Source organism: Notolepis coatsorum, assembly GCF_963971535.1.
Source record: "Notolepis coatsorum genome assembly, chromosome: 9".
Taxonomy (NCBI): Eukaryota; Metazoa; Chordata; class Actinopteri; order Aulopiformes; family Paralepididae; genus Notolepis; species Notolepis coatsorum.
Genome location: NC_140173.1, coordinates 116,972,864 through 116,995,148, shown reverse-complemented (window position 1 = coordinate 116,995,148; position 22,285 = coordinate 116,972,864). Strand labels below are relative to the sequence as shown.

Here is a 22,285-nt window from a genome sequence, read left to right as displayed (position 1 = left end):
GATTGGATGTGATAACCATGGCCGTTGGATTATGATATAAGATTTTGAGCATATTTATAAACGCTTGACTTTGTTTGTTGTGGTATCCATGGCTATGCTATTAAATGATGCACACTGATGTGTGGTCAAAGAAACTTCACTCTCTTTGGTCGTGATTTCCCGTCTCCTACATTGGTGAACCTGACGTTCTTGGACGCTTTCAAGAACGATTGAACAATGGAACAGGCAGTCGCGCGGAAGTTTATGGAAGCAGCAGTTGCGCTGAAATTGCCAGAGTTCTGGGAAACGCAACTACTGCATGGTTTGTGCAGGCGGAGGCGCAGTTTGCAATAAAGAGATAACGGAGGATGACACTAAGTACTATCACGTTGTCGCTGTGCTGGGGACTAACACGGCAGCCAGAGTGGTGAGTCTACTCACAAACCCTCCGGCGCACGATAAATATGGCATGCTGAAGGCACACTTGTTGAAGTGTTTTGAACTGTCTGAGGTGGAACGAGCTAACCGGCTGTTTTCATTGCAAGGTCTGGGCGACAGTAAACCGTCCGAGCTTATGGATAGGATGTTGGCGTTGATGGGAGAACATGAGCCCAACCATTTTCTCTTCCGACAGCTGTTCTTGCGGCAGTTACCGGCTCAGGTAAGGGCTGCCTTGGCCAACACAACAATAAATGACTGCCGTATGTTAGCCGCGGAGGCGGATAAGTTCTTTTTGGCCAGCCAGCAGCAACACTGTACGGCCGTGTTCTATCATGACCAACCCTCTACCTCTCACCATGGGGATTATACCGTCGCTGCTGCGGTGGCAGCCCCTCGCCAGCGAGGGAGAGACACTGGCTGGTGTTTCTTTCACACAAAGTATGGAGCCAGGGCTAACCAATGCCGTCCCCCATGTACTTACAAGGGGCCGGGAAACGCCCGGGCCGGCGCTCAACAGTGGCCATGAGCGTTGGTGGGGCCGGCAGGCTACTGTTTATTCGGGACAACATCTCAGGCAGGCGTTTCATGTGCGACACAGGGGCACAGAGAAGCGTGCTGCCTGCGTCAAGGGTGGACACCCTGGCCGACGGGCATGGGCTCCCTATGGAAGCTGCCAATGGTACTACGATCCGCACGTATGGCAGTAGGCTAGTGGAGTTGTGTTTTGGTGACCGGCGGTTTAGCTGGAACTTCATTACTGCTGATGTGTCTGTGCCCCTGCTGGGTGCTGATTTTCTGTGTGCCTATGGATTGTTGGTGGATGTCAGGAACAATCGATTGATCGACGCCACCACCTTTTGTTCATTTGAATGTACTGTCGGGGCAGCGCCTCCTGTGGGTTTGTCTAACATGTTGTCTGTTACAGATGAGTTTCACCAGCTGCTAGCCGAGTTCCCTGTCCTTACCCAGCCCACTTTCTCGTCCTCCACCAGTAAGCACGGTGTGGAGCATCACATCGCTACGGCAGGTGCGCCAGTCTACTCCCGGGCTCGGCGCCTAGATCCTGCCAAGCTGGCCGTGGCCAAGGCAGAGTTTTCCAACATGGAGAACCTGGGTATTATCCGTCGTTCTGACAGCCCATGGGCCTCACCCCTTCACATTGTCCCCAAGGCTGCCGGCGGGTGGCGCCCGTGTGGCGATTACCGCCGCCTTAACGAGGTAACCACACCGGACCGATACCCGGTTCCACATATTCAGGATTTTTCCACCCACCTGGCCCGGAAGCTCATATTTTCAAAAATAGATTTAGTTCGAGGTTACCACCAGGTGCCGGTCCACCCAGCGGACATCCCTAAGACGGCGGTGATTACTCCCTTTGGTTTGTTTGTGTTATGGTTTGACACCGACCCCAAACGCAAACGGCACAGAGAGAGTTGTTTCAGAGTTAGCCAAAATCAAGGGCGTGTTTATTTACTGAGTAAACAGAAAGAATTTGGTGGAGAACAGAACAAACTGGGAAACAGGCATGTGAGGAATGTTTGCTGCTCTGCAGCTTCTCCCGGGGGGTTACGTTTGTGGAATCTGTCCGTGACGTCTGAGCCGCTCTGCAGAATCCTCCCAGCATATACTCCGGGGTGGAGGCGGATAGGGAGAGAGAGAGTCCGAGTTAGCTCAGTGCACAATTGAAAACTGACAGGTGACAGGTGAAGTGACTTGTCCAAACAAATAAATCCAAGTGACAGAATCTTCGGTGTGAAACACACAGTGAGCAATGTCCAAACAATAAATCCAAGTGACAGAATCTTCGGTGTGAAACACACAGTGAGCAATGTCCAAACAATAATAAATCCAAAGTGAATATCCAACAGGCAAAAAGGGTGAGAACAGTCTGAACAAAAAACAGGATCTCTTCAGTGCTTTAACACACACAAAAAACGATTGAATCCAAAAGACTGTCTTACAAAAAACTCACCAGAGCGCTGTGCGTGAAGCAGGCGGATCAAACAGGGCGAGCGCTTCGTAACGGGGAAGCAGGTTCTCCAAACGGAATACTTCTCGAGTGTCCTGGGAGGCAAAGAACAGGGAAAGCAGCGACGGAAGGAAACGGCAAATGCAGAGAATATTTCAGAACGATCCAACATCAATAATAGGGGAATCAGGGTATATAAAGCCAAGGGGTGCTTAATGACAAGCTGTGACAGCTGCGGGATGAGATTGATCATTGCTCCAGAAGCGTGTGGTTGGGGGAGCACCAATCAAATGGCATCTACAGGAAGAAGCGTGTGGAGAGGAGAATGCAATTAATTAACCGAAATATCTTAAAGGAACAGAGCGAGTGGGTGAGCAGCGGACAAAACCTCACAGTTTGAGTTCTTGCGCATGCCATTTGGGCTTAAAAACACAGCACAGACATTCCAGTACCACCAAGGCAGAGCACTTGTCCCATCTCAGGACCCTTTTCCACCGACTCAGTCAGCATGGACTCATAATTAACCCAGCTAAATGTCAGTTTGGGCTGTCTAGGATCGATTTCCTCGGGCACCACGTCACCAAAGATGGGGCAGTTCCCCTCCCATCTAAGGTTGACGCCATAGCAAATTTTCCACTGCCACCCACCATCAAGGCTCTGCAAGAGTTCCTTGGCATGGTACATTTTTACCATCGGTTTGTCCCCCGGGCTGCTCAGCTAATGCGACCTCTTTACGAGGCTCTCAGGGGTAAAATCGCCAAACATGTGGTGGACTGGACGGACGAGAGACGCAAGGCGTTTGTCGATACTAAAACCGCCCTGGCCAATGCAACCAGGCTGGCACACCCACTTCCCAACGCCCCTGTTGCCATCACCACTGATGCTTCAGACTATGCTGTTGGAGCGGTATACGAGCAGTGGGTGAGTGGGGCTTGGCAGCCACTGGCGTTTTTTAGCCGACAGCTTCGTCCTAATGAGTGCAAATATAGCACTTTTGATAGGGAGCTCCTCGCCCTCTATCTGGCCGTGCGGCATTTCCGTTCCCTGCTGGAGGCTTGTTCGTTCACGGCATTTGTAGACCACCGGCTCACTTTTCCCACTTCAATGACAGAGCCTCTGTTTAATAATATTGTCGCGGCGGAGCTCCGTCGCGGCAGCATTATGTAGCAGTAATCCCCCCTTCTTTACCATCGACAAACTAGCTCAATTGGTAACCCTGCTTGGCTGTGGATCCTATGGTCCTAAGTTTGATTCCCTTAAGTTTTTTTGTTTTTTTGATAAATGATAAATGATTGCATGACTGCCGACTGCGGCGCGATTATTATGACTGATGACTGCGATCTCGACGCTGTACATATGTCTCTATACTATTTTATTTCATACAACAATGTATGCCTTTCAAATGTTAAATGATAAATGATTGCATGACTGCCGACTGCGGCGCGATTATTATGACTGATGACTGCGATCGCGACGCTGTACATATGTCTCTATACTATTTTATTTCATACAACAATGTATGCCTTTCAAATGTTAAATGATAAATGATTGCATGACTGCCGACTGCGGCGCGATTATTATGACTGATGACTGCGATCGCGACGCTGTACATATGTCTCTATACTATTTTATTTCATACAACAATGTATGCCTTTCAAATGTTAAATGATAAATGATTGCATGACTGCCGACTGCGGCGCGATTATTATGACTGATGACTGCGATCGCGACGCTGTACATATGTCTCTATACTATTTTATTTCATACAACAATGTATGCCTTTCAAATGTTAAATGATAAATGATTGCATGACTGCCGACTGCGGCGCGATTATTATGACTGATGACTGCGATCGCGACGCTGTACATATGTCTCTATACTATTTTATTTCATACAACAATGTATGCCTTTCAAATGTTAAATGATAAATGATTGCATGACTGCCGACTGCGGCGCGATTATTATGACTGATGACTGCGATCGCGACGCTGTACATATGTCTCTATACTATTTTATTTCATACAACAATGTATGCCTTTCAAATGTTAAATGATAAATGATTGCATGACTGCGGCGCAATTATTATGATGACTGCGATGTGAAAGGCGCCGCAAACTCCTCTTCCTCCTCTGCGGGCGGCGTTGAAGGCGGAAAGCGCCTGTGAACCACAGCAGCCTCGTTGCGCGTCCTGAGGCTGCCGCGGGGCGTGGCCGCGCCTGTCACGTGCCGGTGCCTAGCCCCCTCCACTCCGTTTTCATGGGCGCTCATTTCTGCTCCGCCGTAATTGCGCATCTCACAGGGCAAAATGCAAATACGTATAACTAAATACGTACGTACAACATAGCGCTGTCAAATACGATACCAGAGGGCGCTTGCTCAAGTGCCCGATGTAGTCACTATTGGCTGAGAGTGGCACGTGACATCGCGTCCCCAGACGTTGGGCTCTGGGCTCTGGCTCTGCAGATATTATGCTATTTGAGGGGCTACTAGGAAATAGTAGTTGTCGGAAATTGCTAATAATCACAAGATACTGTACATTCAGACAGTGTTGGATCTAACTAAATAGATTTATATGGACACTTTTATGGAAAGTTCAAGCCTGGAGTCTGGACCACAAAGCTTCTCGAAGGGTAGGCTATACTCTGTCTTAGCTGGTTCGACAACAAACAACAACACGCTATAATGGCTAGCTGGATGCAGTCTGGACAGTGGACATATACATCAACTATTTTATTTCATACAACAATGTATGCCTTTCAAATGTTAAATGATAAATGATTGCATGACTGCGGCGCAATTATTATGATGACTGCGATGTGAAAGGCGCCGCAAACTCCTCTTCCTCCTCCACCTCGATCGAGCCTTCGAGGTGACAGCACCAAGGCTCTGGAACGCTCTCCCCCTGGACCTGCGAACTGCCCCCTCTGAGAACTCTTTTAAAAAACAACTAAAAACACATTTGTTCAGGCAGGCTTTTGATCACACATAGGCGCCTTTTTCTTGTCCTCACTGTTCTATAGTGTTGTTTTAATTAGTGACTCATGATTTTATCCAAATTCTTTTATTCTACTTTTTCTATCTGGTTTCACTGTTTTTAACTACTGTTTGTCTATTGTCATTTATTTCTGATTTTGTTTTTATTGTGTTTTTATATTAACCTGTAGTGTAAAGCACCCTGTGCATTCGTGCTGTGAAGGGTGCTATATAAATAAAGGTCATTCATTCATTCATTCATTCAACAGTCTGGGACAGTGGATATATACATCAACAGTCTGGGACAGTGGATATACACTTTATCAAGCCCTCCTGGACCGCGTTTTTCAAACTAAACAAAGTGAGTTGCGGTCTCTCTCTCTCTCTCTATCTCTCTCTCGCTCTCTCTCTCTCGCTCTCTCTCTCTCGCTCTCTCAACACAGCGATGCTGTGTTGTTGTTGAACTATAACTAATTAATTTCGCCGTGGGTGATGCATAATCAACCGGACAATGAATGGTAACTTGTTTAAAATGACAAGATATACATATGTGTTCATTATTGGATTGATCAGAGAGAGAGTGGAGTTTCTTTTGGATTTAAAAGAAGTGGATTATGGCTTGTTCAATATCTCGCCCAGTCTATGTTTGAATGAATGAAAACTTTATTTAACAGATTGCAGAATGGGTACAATACAGTACGGCTCAATACATACAATTGTTAAGGGGATGCAGACCAGAGAAAGACGTTTGTCTTGTTTACATCAGGGTCCCCCATTTTCAATTCATATAGATAGTTTAATAGCTAGCCTTGGCTCGTTTAACAATATGCAAAATATGTGTACAGCCCTGTACTCATACTGAAATTATTCTTGGTATATACTACACATACTAGGTCTGATTGTGTAACGAATCGATTCCACGTCGCGCTGTGTGTGAGTGAGAGAGAGAGAGAGAAAGAGAGAGAAGGAGAGATAGAGGGGGATACTAATTAATTCCGCCCCCCCCCCCCCCCCCCCCCCCCCCCCCCGAGGAGGAATTCACCAGCCGCCACTGCATGGAATGCACTGCAACATCCATGATGGAAACAAAAAAGAGGAAGGGCGAGTGTGACCATGTCCGGTGTCTTATAGTAGGGGACACTGGGGCGGGGCTTGGTCAAGTGCATGGGTGAATTGTTTTCGTTAATGAAGTACAGTAGGTACTGGAGATGAGGTATATCTCGGTATGGCGAAGAGCGAGACGCGATTGGCCAGTACGATTATATAACTGAAATCATCAGTCTATGCTACAAAAAACTATTCAGTTCCAAAACTAAAACCATTTTATAATAATAATAATAATAACTTGATTAACTTAATATTTGTATAGCACCTTTCATACAGAAATTGCTATTCAAAGTGCTTCACAGCAGTAAAGAATACAGGCATAAGATGAGCATAAAGTGCAGACATATAAAACCTCATTGGTTACAGACATATAAAACAAGGGGTGTATTCGTCCCGCGAATTTACGGTACGGCCATCACGGTGCGGTACGCGTGCCATACGACGAATACGCCTCAGCGCAAACACACCAGTCGCACATGCGAGAACAGCGCGCAGCACACCGTCACATTCGGGATACAGACTGTGACGAGCGAGCGAGAGAGAGGGAGAGAGAGAGAGACAGAGAGGGAGAGAGAGGGACACGGAGCACCCCACACACACCGCGAGCGTGGGGAAACACACACACGCAGTCGGGAGCGCGCACAAAACGCTCCGCATCCCTCCCTAGACTTCAGTTCAAAGCGGGCGAAAGTGCACGAGAAAGGCACATTTACATTGGAACAGCTGCAGGGTCGTTTTCTTGTTTGCTCAATAACGTTAACCAAATGAAACCAATGGAAAGACACACACACGCGTCACCGACACACACACGCGCGCCAACAAACACATCAACATTCTCCCCACAATCAAATAAAAAAAAGAAACATACTTTTCCGGACAGATCATCTGAGCTCCACTGTGTAAATCCAAATAATCCTCTGCCATTGTTGTAAGTAACATGTCATCTGTTCTCTAGTATTCAGTCTCGTCGTGAAGTTAATTCTCTCTGGAAGTGAAACTGAAACTTAAGGATGCGCAAGGATAAGTTGTTAAAGGGGTAGGCAAGTGGATGCCTGAACACAGAATGACACCAGTATCACTGACTACCACGGCAAGCCTATAGAAAATTATTCTATTTAATAATTATTATTATTATCATAAATATAATATATAAGGGGAGCTCCAGTAGCTCACCGCGTACCTCGAACGCTATTTCGGCGTCGGGGACAACCGTGCGCGTCACGGATCTGGGGTAGCGAGTTCGACTCCCGGACAAGCCGTACTTTCTCAGAGTGTCTTTCCCCCCATCTATACCCACATTCAACCTGTTTCTGTCGGTCATACTTGACCAGAAAAAAGCGATAAACGCGAAAAAAAACCAGCTGACTGGTCAAAGTTTAAAAAAAAATATATATATAATAAATAAAAAAATAAAAATTATATAATTATTATAAATATTTAGTTTCTGTTGTACCGAACTCGTACAGAACCGTGACCCCAATACCGAGGTACGTACCGAACCGTGGCTTCTGTGTACCGTTACACCAAAAAAAGATTTGCAGCAATGTAAGGCAAATCACAGTTTTTCACATTAGGATCTAACATCCCAATAGGCCTCTCTGTTTATGGTTTGATTCAGTTTTAAAATAGGCAGTAATAAAAATATTAAAATAGAATAGACAGTAAAATTATGCAGTACTGTAGTGCGTTAAAATAGTTCAATAAAATAATAAGATACAATAACATTTACAGTACAACAGAGCAGTGCATCGCTCATAACACTTTATATAACAGAGCAGTGCATCGCTCTTAATACTTTGAGTTTCTTTACAAAGTTCTGTTCTAAAATACAACAGAGCAGTGCATCGCTCTTAAAGGGGAACTATCTTATAAATGGCCTTTTCCAGTGGTTTGCATTGTTTTCTAGCAATGTGGGGTTGTACCAACACTGACTAGATGTGAAATTCTCATTCAGTCGCATTCCGCCAGTTCAGCTGAGACAAGATCCTCCCCCACTAAACCAAGCCATTCTGAATTTACATCGATCTGTGACGTGTAAGAATTCTGATCTGCATACCTCAGCTCCTTCTGTGGTTGTAGCCACTGCCCACAATCAACAATTCAAGGAAGTTAGTGTAACATTGAAGTTATGATCAAAACGGAGCGAGTGGAAATAATGCGGACACCACTTCCCCAAAAGAGAGAAAAAGAGAGAGAGAGAGAGAGAGAGAGAGAGAGAGAGAGAGAGAGAGAGAGAGAGAGGCTCATGCGGTGCGAGTCTCGGAGCGATCTCTCCTCTCCTCTCTGCCCCTGCTTTTTGCACACACTCGAGACTCGAGCCGCTCACACATGCACACACGCTCGCTCTGTGCTCTCGTCTCTCTGTCTGTCTCTCTCCCTCTCTCTCTCTCCCTCTCTATCTCTCTCTCCATCTCTCTATCTGTCTCTCCCTCTCTATCTATCTTTCTCCCCCAAAGGTATCTGCCAGTGCAGGTGGGTGACTGTCACTCAAAGCGCATTGCGAGTATGGGCGGAGACCAGCCAAAAACAGCTTGGAATCTGGAAGGGCAGAAAGTGGTCCACCAAAGTACTTGATTGAAAATACATAACAATGAATTTTATTGAAAAAAACCTTACAGATGTGTTCCATAGACTCACAGGAATTGTGTAAAATTGCCCAAATAGTGAAAAAAATTGCAAAATAGTTCCCCTTTAACACTTTGTGTTTCGGGCGGCTAAGTGGCGCAGTGGGCAAGGCGCTCGCCACTAATGCAGGAGATGCTGGGTTCGAGCCCAGCTCTCAGCATTGCTACCAGCTTGGCTGGTCGTTCATACTAATACAATTGGCAGTATTAGGGGGTGGGAAGCTGGTGGGTGGGGATCGGACGTTGTGGACAGCGACTCCTACAGGTCGGTCGGTGCGCCTGCGCAGCAGAATCAGGAAGCGATGAGGGCGGCGTGTCCCTCCCACGCAGACCCTCGCCACTTTGAGTTTCTTTACAAAGTTCAGTTCTAATTTGCTTTATAGAACAACAGAGCAGTGCAGCGGAAATGGTGGTTATTACGTTACCATTGACTGTTAGAAGGCTCGATGTCTGGTCAATGTAACATAATAAGGAGACGGTAGCCAAAGTCCAACAAAGGTTTTTAATTCAAGTCAAGTCAAGTCAAGAGTTTTATTTGTCACGGCATACGAGTATACAATGAAATGCGGGTGGTCTTGCCCGCAACGATGTGCAATACAGTGGTACAACATATAATAGAATCCAATACAAAAAACATTGTGCAATAACAGGTAACAGGCAACATGGTGTGATATCTCGGCATTTGTACATAGTTATTTACAGAGTATATAGGACATGCTAGGTAGCTTTGGTAGTGCAATACACTGTTACTGTTGCTAATACTAGTTTAAAGTGGCCTTTCCTTTTGGCAATAAGTGTGGGTGTGTGCGGCATGAGTGTGTGCCCGCTCATGTTAAAGTGTCAAAGTGGCTGCTAGTGTGTGAGCGTGCACAGCGTGCGTGTCGTGTGTGTGCTCATGTGTGCTTATGTGTGGATAGTTCAGTGTTCTGTGGTACTCAATGTTCATTGTTCAAGACTCTGATGGCCTGGGGGAAGAAGCTGAGCCTAAGCCTCTCTGTCCTAGTAGCTGGGGTTCGCAGGCGTCTGCCTGACCTCAGCAGCTGAAACAGGCTGTTATTGGGGTGGTGGGGGTCTTTCATTATTCTGCAGGCTCTGGATTTGCACCTCTTGTTGTATAGAACCTGCAGGGGAGGTAGTGCAATACCCGTGGTACGCTCGGCTGAGCGCACCACTCTCTGTAGGGCCTTCTTGTCCTGTGCCGTGCTGTTTCCATACCAGGCAGTGATGTTTCCGGTCAAGATGCTCTCTACAGCTCCTGAGTAGAAGGACTGGAGTATCTTCCCCGATACTCTGAACTTCCTTAACTGTCTCAGGTGGTAGAGGCGCTGTTTCGCCTTCTTTACTACTGTGTCTATGTGTGTTGACCATGTCAGATCCACATGGTAGCCCCGTTAATCATCAGTGGTGTGTGTGTCTCCTGCTGTCCTCTCCTATAATCCACGATCAGCTCCTTGGTTTTACCAATGTTCAGGAGCAGGCTGTTGTCCTGGCACCAGCGTTCCAGTACCTCAACCTCCTCCCGGTAGGCCTTCTCGTCGTTGTCCGAGATCAGCCCCACCACCACCGTGTCGTCTGCAAACTTCACTATGGAGTTGGAGCTGAACTTGGCCACACAATCGTGTGTGTAGAGTGAGTACAGCAGGGGGCTCAGAACACAGCCCTGGGGGGACCCAATGCTCAGGGTGATGGTGTTGGAGGTCTGACCCCCCACCCTGACCGCCTGGGGTCTTTCACTCAGAAAGTCCAGTACCCAGGCGCTCAGGGCGGAGCTCAGACCCAGCTCGATCAGCTTGTCCACCAGTCTGGTGGGGACTATGGTGTTGAACGCTGAGCTGTAGTCAATGAACAACAGTCTCACATAGCCCCCCTTCTGACGGTCAAGGTGAGAGAGGGTGCTGTGCAGTACCTGGGAGACCGCGTCGTCAGTGGACCTGTTTGTCCTGTATGCAAATTGCATAGGGTCCATATCACTGGGGAGGGAGGCACAAATGTGGTCCTTGACCAGCCTCTCGAAACATTTCATGACCACAGAGGTGAGTGCCACCGGTCTGTAGTCATTTGGACATGTTGGGGAGGGTTTCTTCGGTACAGGGATGATGGTAGACATCTTGAAGCAGGCAGGGACCACTGACTCCGCCAGGGATTGATTAAATATGGCGGTGAACACCGGGGCCAGCTGGTTGGCACAGGACTTAAGTATGCGTCCTGTTATACCATCTGGGCCAGCAGACTTCCTGGTGTTCACCTGCATAAATGCTCTTCTCACACTGTGTTCCGACAACAAGAGAGCGTCCCCGCCCCCCCCGCGGTTGCCCCCCCCCCCTCCACAACAGCCGGCGCGCCAGTGACGTCACTAGCCGGAGAGCCAGCAGCGCCACTGTCTACACCAAACCGGGCGTAGAAAGAGTTGAGCTTGTCCGCGAGGGAGGCGTCGTCGCTCCCCATTGAGGGGGCGCTGACTTTGTAGTCAGTTATTGTCTTCAGTCCCTGCCATAATCCTCTTGTGTCGTTTTGTGCCATTTGTGTCTCCAGTTTGTCAGCATATGTCCTCTTAGCAAGTTTAACAGCCTTGCGTAGAGTATAGACTGAAGCCTTATACTCCTCCATGTTTCCTGACTCTCTACCCAGGTTGTAAGCGGTGGTGCGAGAGTTCAGAGCTGCTCTAATAGTACTGTCCACCCACGGTTTCTGGTTTGGGAAAACCTGCACCTTTTTCGTGAGGACGATACTATCAGCTATTGTTGTTATATAGCTCACCACTGTGTCTGCGAGCTCGCTGACGTCACTGGCGCTGCCTTGGAACATGTCCCAATCCGTGTCTGCTAACACTTCCTGGAGCGTGGCCGCTGATTCGTCAGTCCACTTCTTTGTCTCACGTGACACGACGGCGTCGCGTGATCTTTGTTGGTATGCGGGGAATAACAAGATGGAGTCGTGATCACTCGAGCTTGAAGACCCCGTTAATGGCGGAGCGGCTACTGCCTTGTAGCCGGCTCTGAACGGGGAATAACAGTGGTCTAGCGTGTTCCTCCCTCTCGTGGAGCAGGCGATGTGCTGAAAAAAGGACGGCATCACTTTCTTCAGGTTCGCCTGGTTGAAATAGCCAGCCACTATCATCGCCGCGTCCGGATGTTTTATCTGGTGTCTGTTCAGGTGATCATGTAGTTCTCCCAGCGCTTTGCCAGTATTCGCCTGTGGGGGAATATATACGGCGGTCATGATGACCGCGGTAAACTCCCGGGGGAGGTGGAACGGACGGCACAGGATAGAAAGGTGTTCCATGTCCGGGGAACACGAGCTCGAGAGAACATGCACCCCTTCGGGATTAACCCAGGAATTGTTCGTGAGGATGCAGACCCCGCCGCATATACTCTTTCCTGAGGCTGCCGTTCGATCTGCACGTAATACGGTGAAGGCGTCCGAGGGAGAGACGCTTTTGTCCGGAGTCGCCGACGTGAGCCATGTTTCCGTGAAACACATGATGTTGATGTCTCTCATCTCCCGTTGGAAGCGGACCCTCGCTCTCAGGTCATCCATCCTACCCTCCAACGAACGGGCATTCGCCAGAAAGATGGATGGAATTGCTGGGCGGTAAGCAGCTCTTTTTAATCTCAGCCTAATACCTCCACGTCTCCCTCTGTGCCTCTTCCTGCCGTATCCTTTGTTCTTTTCCTTGACGCCATTCTCCCGTCTGATTTCTGCTGGCCATTCTAGGCATAAAGTGTCTCCAAACTCCTCTTTGAGCCCGGGGTTTAGGTCCATAAGTGTCTGGCGGTCGTATGACGTACCCGCCAGTGTTGCTTTAATAAAAAAAAGTAGAAAAAACAAACATAATAGCTAAAAGTGTGTACATCGTTGCAGAGCTAAACCAGAGGCGTCTGACCGGGGTCACGTCCTCTCTACTACTCTCTAATTAATAGTTACCATGGTTTTGTGAATAGAAAGGAATATAAAAATAATGACGAACAAGACCACAGACTGCACAGACAGGATCAGCATCAGACACAGGGGAAGACAGAACACTTATACATGAGGGAATGACGAGACGAGACACACCTGGGTTGATTACAAATGGGTACACCTGGAAGGTAAAATGACTACAAAACCAGGACAGGGAACTACAGCTAGACATAACACATCACACTGGGAACGCCTGATCAAGGCACACACAGACCCCACATGTAACAGTGGTCAGTTCTAAATTACAGTGCATAAGAGGTAGTGAAATAGAATTAGCATAGACTAACACATACACTTGACAGAAAGTGCATAAAGTAGGCAGAATAAGTGCAGGTAAAATAAAAAAAATTGTCAAGATATCAAGTCTCCCTGATGTTTCATTTAAATGGCTGAGCAAAGAGAGAGTCTTTTGAAGATATCTAGCGAGTTGGCTTCCCTTATGTTTTCGGGTAGTTTGTTCCATATTTTTGGGGCGTAATTGATAAAGGCTGCATCACCGATCCTCTTTTGACTGTTTCTGGGAGTCTCTAGTAGTCCAGCAGCTGATGATCGCAGCATTCTTGCTGGCCTGTAGGCCTAATTTATTAGAGTGTTGGTGATGTAGCTACAGTAGGTCCCTGTTAATTTAGGGTTTTGTATGTAAGGAGAAGGACTCCTAAATGTTACAGGAAGCCAGTGTAAAGCAGCTATAAGACTGGACTCATGTGCTCTCTCTTTTTGGTTTTGGTTAGCAGTCGGGCTGCAGAGTTTTAGATGAGCTGAAGCCTCTCTGTGGAAAGAACATTACAGTAGTCTAACCGGCTAGATGTGAATGCATGAATTAGCTTCTCAGCATCGTTTTTAGTAATAAATGGTCATACTTTTGCTATGTGTGATGAAAGAACGATGTTTTGGTCACTTTGTTAATATGAGAATTGAAGTTCAGTTCTGAATCTATGATAACCCCAAGACTTGTGACCTCAGATTTGATCCAAGGGGTTAGTCCTCCCAGGTTCTTAATTAACATAATTCTTTTTGTTTTGGGGCCGATAATTAGAATTCAGTTTTATTCTCATTTAGTTTCAGGACGTTTTTACTCATCCATTTATTTATTGCCAATAAGCAGTCAGTAATGGAGTTAATAGATGTATAATTTGGTTCAGCAGATATGTACAATTGTGTATCATCTGCATAGCTGTGGAAACCTACATTATGTTCTCTGGTGATATCACCTAGTGGTAACATGTAAAGGGAAAAGAGTAAAGGACCTAGGCAACTCCCTTGTGCAACCCCATAGTTGTTGTCGTATATCTCAGACATATGGCCTCCTAGTTTAACATGTAACTTCCTCCCTCTAATGTATGTTTTGAACCAGTTTAGCACATAGTCTGAGAAACTGGTTCAAGGAAATTGATAACTCAAAGATGACTGGTGCAGTATTACTTGATTTTAGTGCTGCATTCGATGTTATAGACCACGATCTGCTCATCGGCAAACTAAAATGCTATGGGTTTTGTCCAACAGCCATCATATTTATGAAGAGTTATCTCACAAGTAGGACACAAAGGATTTATTACACTGGCAGCTGGTCTCACTCTAAGGTCTTAGACTACGGGGTCCCGCAAGGGAGCTGCCTGGGACCACTATATATGCTATCTTCACAAACGACTTACCATCAGTTCTGTGTAAAGCAACTGTACAAATGTATGCCTATGATTCCACATTGTATTATGCTGCAAAAACGGTCAGTGAACTGGACAATGTTTTATCAGCTGAGTTAAATATGGTGTTTGATTTTAGTGGGGCGGCAGAATTTAATACAGATGATAGTGCATCATTGAGATTTTCTACCATTTCATTTAGAGAGCTGTTATGATTGTGTGGTTCATGTAGTGTGATAAGATCGATGAACTTTGATTCAGCCTTGTCATTTAGGAGCCTCTTTTGAACTATGACTTATTTTTTAGTTTTAGTAAGGGTTATTTGAGCATCAAAGAGTATACAGTGATGGTCGGAGAGAGATAATTCAGTTATTGAGAAATGTGTTATGCTTAGCCCAGTTGTTATGAAGTCTAATGTATTTCCATGCCGGTGAGTTGCATTTGTTATGCTGTGTTAGTCCAGTAGATTTGTAAGCTCTATAGTTTGAGTCTGCTTTCTTTGAAACTACATTTTCAAAAACTAAAATCTCACTAATAACCTACAATGTAAAAAATAAATGTTTTTTCATAGGAAATTCACTGTATTGTTTTACAGATTACTTTTGTTTTTCTACTTTAAGTATAAATGCCATACAAATACAGTAAATTACCTTTTATCAAAATATTAACCATTAAATAAAGGTTGTAATCTGTAAATGTATTTGATTTTACTGTAATTTGACAGTAAGTATTTGGCAAATTCCATTGTAGATACCAGACATTTACCGTTTTCTTGCAGCTTTTTTTCTTACAGTGTATTGGTAAACAAACGTATTGATGAAAATATAAATTATAACTGCTGTTGTGACATGGTTATGATGTTTATTCTTGAATATGTTTGTAAAATAAAACGATAATTATGTCAGACAGTGGGTGACTGTCACTCAAAGCGCATTGCGAGTATGGGCGGAGCCCAGCCAAAAACAGCTTGTAATCTGGAAGTGCAGAAACTGGTGCTCTACAGTACTTGATTAGAAATACAAAACAATGAATTATTTTGAAAAGAAACGTACAGATGTGTTCCATACACTCACAGGAATTGTGTAAAATTGCCCAAATAGTGAAAGAAATAGCTAAATAGTTCCCCTTTAAAATTAATATTCAAGTCTCCATTTAGGATTACCTTATCGTATCTGGTAACACATTGATTGATTGAATGAACATTTTATTAACAGATTGCAGAATGGGTACAATACAGTACGGCTCAATACACACAATTGTTAAGGGGATGCAGACCAGAGAAATACTTTCGTCTTGTTTACATTCGTCTTGTTTACATCATGGTCCCCCATTTTCAATTCATAATGAATTGTAAGTAAGGCTGCAACTAGCACAGTGCAATCCATTCTTTGTGGATCTAGCCCATAGTGAGATCAGTTCAGAGAACTCCTGTATAAATATTGGTGAGGCACCTTGCATGGTTGCCCCCGCCGTCAGTGTGTGAATGTGTGAGTGAATGTGTGAATGTGAGGAACAAATTGTAAAGCGCTTTGAATAAAAGTACTATATAAATGCAGTCCACTTACCATTTAAACCAACAGACCACATACTGAAAATTCCATTGTAGCATGGAAAATTCAACTGCCTTCTCTTTCCCAGGTCAGCCTTCTGCTTTCTCTGGGATTGGTGATCAGCATCCAGGGGGTGTGTTTAGAAGGCTGTGATTGGTCATGGCAGACTGGAGCCTGCTGGGAAATTTCCTGGAAGAAGTTCAGGAACACTCTACCTCTGTTGGCAAGGTAACACACTCAGCTCATCACCATGGTAACACACCCGGATGGCACTGTCAGACTGTTTTTGGCCATTTCTTTACTATACTTTAAAATAGATCCTTCAATTTAGTCATTATGCCAATTGCCCCCTGGTTGTTGCGCTGCCCTACTGTCAGTCTGGTGTTGACGACCTATGCTTCCGCAGTTCCGCTGATATAGAGTTGCCAGATGCTTCTTTTCACCAGACAAGTAGGAGTTTCACTGGGAGAGTGTAACGTGCGTTACGCTATATCCCCCAGATCCCCTCCATGCTGAACAGGCCAGTAGGAGTTGCTATTTCAACAAAAAGGACTCCCAACCGGCATCCCACCCGCGAACACTGCAAATGATATAGGGACGACTGACCAAGCTGGCGGTACCGCTGCTGGGAACTGAACCCAGGTCTCTGCGGTGGTAGGCGAGTGCTTAGACCTCTACACTGCCCAGCCACACCATTATACATTTCTATATTTCCCTAGCAGGTGTGCGTGACCATTCTGATTCACTCAGCATTCTTCCTCTCTCCTCTCTGCCTAGTGGCTTTACTGCTGAACACAACAGAGGCGGGAACTGTTCATCCAAACGAATCAAATCATATGGGCACAAAACTCACTATAGGAGCTTATCCACCTATAGTATCACGGTTGTGTTTGGAACCCAATATGCAGACAAAGAGAAACGGCAGACAGGTCTGGATAAAACCCAATATGGGTATATATATATATATATATATATATATATATATTTTTTTTATCCACTTTTTCTCCCATTTTCTATATTTTCTCCCATCCCAATTTCGTATCATCCAATTCAACCCTCCCCTGTCACGGACGCTGTTTCTTGCCTCCCACAAGCCGGCTGCAATGTGGACTAAGTCATACATAGCACAAGTCCCCTCCGGTACTTGAGGTAACAGCAGTCGCATCTTTTCACCTGCGTAGCTCGATCTCTCAGTGGCGAGGAGTAACGCGTGGGAGGCTCACGCTGCCCCCGACACTTCCTGATTCTACTGCGCAGGCGCACCAACCGACGTGTAGGAGTCGCTGTCCACAACGCCCGATCCCCACCCATCAGTTTCCCACCCCCTAATACGGCCAATGTGTATTAGTACGGACGACCAGCTAAACTGAAAGCAAATGTGGAGCGCTGGGCTCGAACTGACGAGCCCAGCGTCTCCAGCATTTCGTGGCGAGTGCCTTGCCCACTACGCCACGTAGCCGCCCTCCAATATGGGTATATTTAATAGAATGGTCAATGTCCAGGCAGGGGTCGATACACGGGGTGATACTCAAATTGTCAGGGTGTGCGCTGGGACAAGAGAGTCAGACAGACGGGGATCAGAGAAGGGACAGGGATAGTCAGCGGGGCAGGTGTCAGAGCAGTTCCTTGTGAACCAGCCAGTGTCTCCAGGTCTTCGCCGAGCAGGCTGAGGAGAGAGGACGAGAGTACAGAGTTAGACACGGTCAAATAACATGAGATCCAGGCGAACAACTAGAAGTATCAGAATAGTGAATACGAGCAAAGTAACAACTAACTGGTAACGAGAATTTACGATCTGACAGCTTCTCCACATCTGGAGCGGGGTTATACCCGATGTAATAGGCCCACAGACGTCAGATCAGCTGCCACGCTGAACACCACACCTGCACTTACTTGACCCATAATGAGAGCGGGAGAAGGGGAAATAGAAAGAGAGAGAGAGGGATAGAGCACTGCCTGGCATAAAGGATGTCTGTCATTTTATCGATCATGGAGTTCGTTCACCAGAAATTTGTGCCAGCCAGTAGCTCTGTCTCTCTCTATCTCTCTCTGGTGTGCGCTGACCCTCTGAGAGGCAATACACAACTACAAATATCCAAACAGATGACAGTTCGAATTAATTATCTTTTACTTTTGATTCATTTGAACTTGATTTGGGGAAAAAAACTTGTATATATTTATTAGTGCTGTCAGGCGATTAAAAAAAGTTATCTAATTAATTACAGGATTTGTAATTAATTCATCTAATTAATTGCATTTGAATCGCATAACCATTTTAGGCCTGATATTTTATATTCTATAATCATATTTCAAATTGCATGTGTCCGGATGGCAGAATTCAGTACTGTATCTACAAAACCTTCTGTTTAATCATCTTCCATTTATTCATTTGCTTAGATTTTTCAGGTCTGGTCAATTTTAGCATGGTGTTATTCACAGTAAAAAAATATATAAAATAAAAATAATTGAATTGATATTCTCATTTGGTTCATTACAATTTACTCAAGCCTAGTAACAGACAGTATTTCTGACACTGGGAATACATTCCCTGAGATCCATAGATGTCCCTAGAATCAGATACCAAGAACATGCAAATGGACCATTTAAAAAAAAAGTTTGTAAATGTTTATTCTACGTTCTTATGGAATGAATGAGATAAAAAAATTATAAAAAGTTAAAAAGTTAATTTTCATAACGTGATAATTTGCTGTGTAATTAACGTTATCTAATTAACGCGATAAACTAATACTATAATTTATTTATGATGATATGTTTGTATATTTGTATATATTTATATTGATGGTGATATATTTGTATATATTTATATTCAGGATGATATATTCGTATATACTTACTGATTGGATGATATGTTTGTATATATTTCCCAGGTGTGGCTGACCATCCTATTTATCTTCCGGATCCTCGTCCTGGGGACAGCGGCTGAGTCCTCCTGGGGAGACGAGCAGGAAGATTTCACCTGCGATACCGAACAGCCGGGATGTGAAAACGTCTGTTATGACAGAGCATTTCCCATAGCGCACATACGATACTGGGTAATTATAACATAACATGACATGACCCCACATTACATGGTATAATTTTACATAACAAAGTTAGGTTATCCATTAAAATATTTAACTGAGTTAATCACATAATTACATATGTGATTAATCACTATTAACTATTATAGTTATTAACTATTATAATCACTATTAATCACAAGTTGTAAATATACTAGAATTTCCTTTTTATTATGAATTGAGATTTGACTTAGACTTGGCCTAAATGACATGGGACTCGACTTGGACTTGTCCTCAATGACAAGAGACTTGACTTGCACTTGTGATTAAAAGCAAGACTTAAAAGCTGCAGTTTCCAGGTACTTCAGATCGTCTTTGTATCGACTCCCTCGCTGATCTACATGGGTCACGCCATGCACAACGTCCGCCAACAGGAGAAAGAGAGGATCAGAGAAGAGGAGGGAGGCGGAGGAGAGGACGACCCGGGGGGAGGAGGAGGAGGAGAGAAGAAGACAGGGAGAGGAGAGAAGGGGCAGATTATTGCAGGCAGATTTCGTCTGAAGGGGGCGCTGCTACAGACCTACATATTGAGTATCCTCATACGGACTATTATGGAGGTAATTATGGTCCTAAAAGGCTAGCTATATACTAATACTATCACGGTAATATTACTACTACATCTACACACCTACATACTGTACCAAGTCACCTGATCATATACCACTACTGCTACTGCTATTGCTCCTACTGCTACCAATAGTTATACTACTATTACTACAACAGCTACTAAATCAAATCAAATAAAATACAATTAATTTGTAAGGCCCGACAACACACATTAATGTCCCCATGGGCCGGACACGTCTTCTTTAAACAAGTCAAGAAGAAACATCACAATGAATCAAGAACAAAACAAAAAAACTATTTGCAATAAAAAAGCCCAGGTGAAACCGGCAGGTTCTGTTCAACAAATGTGCAATTATTCCTCCGTTAACATGTCTGATGTGATACCAGACGATGCCATGATTACCTTTTTTCATAGGGTTTGAAAAACTGGGTGGTAGGTTTTTTGTATGTTTTTTCTATCAACAGGGGTTTTTAACTGACTGTTGTCGGGTAGGTTTGTCCGGGACCCCCCACCGCCTATTTATGGTTGTAATATGATTTGACCCCGCTGCCTCCTGGTGTTTGGCCGAGGGACAGCGAGTGTTGGTTTAAAATTCCATTTTGTCTATTGAAGACTTGGTATTGGCTTTACAGGGGGTCCTCAAACCTAGTCATGTCTGTTGTGGTATGACGTTTTAGTCATATCCCCCATGGGAAAATGCCTGATATGATGCTAGATGGCTTAACGCCATTTTGCCTTGCCTGTGTTGGATGGCATGTCTTGTGTTTTTTGTCATCGACAGGTCCTTTTTCAGAAAAGAAAAATGACTGTCTGATGTGCTGGATTTGGTCAGTGACCTTCCACCACCTATTATTGTTGGTGTTCTGACTGTGTCTGATGTACTAGATTGTTCAGTGACCCTACAGTCTGTATTATTTATAATAACATTAAAGCCGCTGTTTCCGGTGGCGCTCAGCCCGGAGGCAGACGGGCGGTGCCTGGTCCCATTTTTTCAAATTGGGACCAGCGTTATACCTGAGGGGGGTCCTTTACAATCTATTCATATGTTGTTATATGACGTTTCAGTCTTCTCCCTCGGGAGAAGGCCTGATGTGATGAGCTGTAATATATTTATTCATTAAATGTCTTACATCCAGCTCCTCTGATCAACCATGAGCGAGAGTGTGACGCCGCATTTCCGCTCCCGCTGGGAGGAGGTAGGTGGTGACGTGTTGTATGTCTCTCGACTCAGTGGGGTTTTAACCGCCTGAGTCTGTTCGTTCATATTGTGATATGATACTGTCTGGAAAGAGAAGGCTCTCTAAGGGGGTGTTTCTCTTTCGGCTTGGCAGAGCCTGGCGTTTTTAAACATGGTGGCAAGTGTCACTCAGGTGTCACTCATATGTTAAACTGGGGAGGGACGTCGCTACATTCCTCATGTAGTAGTGACGTGTACGTGGAAGTCCCACCCAGGCAGGATAGCCTGCCGCCGTGTTTGGCACCTGGGCTGTATTTACATATCTGTATTTACATATCTGTTTTTGCATAAAGGGGGTTTCCCGCTATCCGTCTGCGGATATATGGGGACCCTCGCTAGCTCTGGCGTTAGCAACCAGGGGAGTTGCGTGCGCACTTCCTCGGTTCGAGTTTTTTACTCAAGGCTCTTTTTCGTAGGGCGGCTAGGTGGCGCAGTGGGCAAGGCGCTCGCCACCAATGCAGGAGATGCTGGGTTCGAGCCCAGCTCTCGCCGTTGCTACCAGCTTGGCTGGTCGTTCATACTAATACAATTGGCAGTATTAGGGGGTGGGAAGCTGGTGGGTGGGGATCGGACGTTGTGGACAGCGACTCCTACAGGTCGGTTGGTGCGCCTGCGCAGTAGAATCAGGAAGTGACAAGGGCGGCGTGTCCCTCCCACGCAGACCCTCGCCGCTGAGAGATTGCGCTGTGCAGGTGAAAAGATGCGACGGCTGCCTCCTCGTGTACCGGAGGGGACACGTGATGCAAGGCTTCGTCCACATTGCAGCCGGCTTGTGGGAGGCATGGCCTAACAACGTTCGAGACAGGGGAGGGTAGAATTGGACAATACGAAATTGGGGAAGGGAGAAAAATAGAAAAATGGGGAGAAAAAGTAGATAAAAAAAGGCTGTTTTTTGTCTCGCGCTGTTCTGGCTCTGCTATGATGAAGCAGTTGCCGCAGCTGCGATGGCTGGGCAAAATTGGTTAAATTCTGAATTTTGTTGGCAAAATAGGCAAATTTTTCGGTCCCAGTAATGGGAACTGGTTGGGGGTCTGCCCCCGTTTTTCTGTGAGGGAGGGAGGTTCAGACCCGTGCCACACGTGTCTCCCGATCGGTTGATTTTAAGAGGAGACATGGTGAAGGTTCCCATCCTCGGTGTGGGCTGTTAGACAGGCCCC

The 22,285-nt window shown here is 45.5% G+C and overlaps 1 protein-coding gene across 1 annotated transcript in view; it reads left to right on the top strand.

Moving 5' to 3' along the window:
* The window catches only part of LOC311234423 (gap junction alpha-5 protein-like), a 43,878-nt gene that overhangs the window by 17,808 nt on the left and 3,785 nt on the right, over positions 1–22,285 (top strand). Inside the window, exons 2-4 of the mRNA XM_084321598.1 lie at positions 16,332–16,471; positions 19,132–19,296; positions 19,623–19,880. Of these exons, the coding sequence (XP_084177724.1) occupies positions 16,403–16,471; positions 19,132–19,296; positions 19,623–19,880 (492 nt within the window). The 5' untranslated portion in view covers positions 16,332–16,402. The remainder of the gene's footprint in view (positions 1–16,331; positions 16,472–19,131; positions 19,297–19,622; positions 19,881–22,285) is intronic.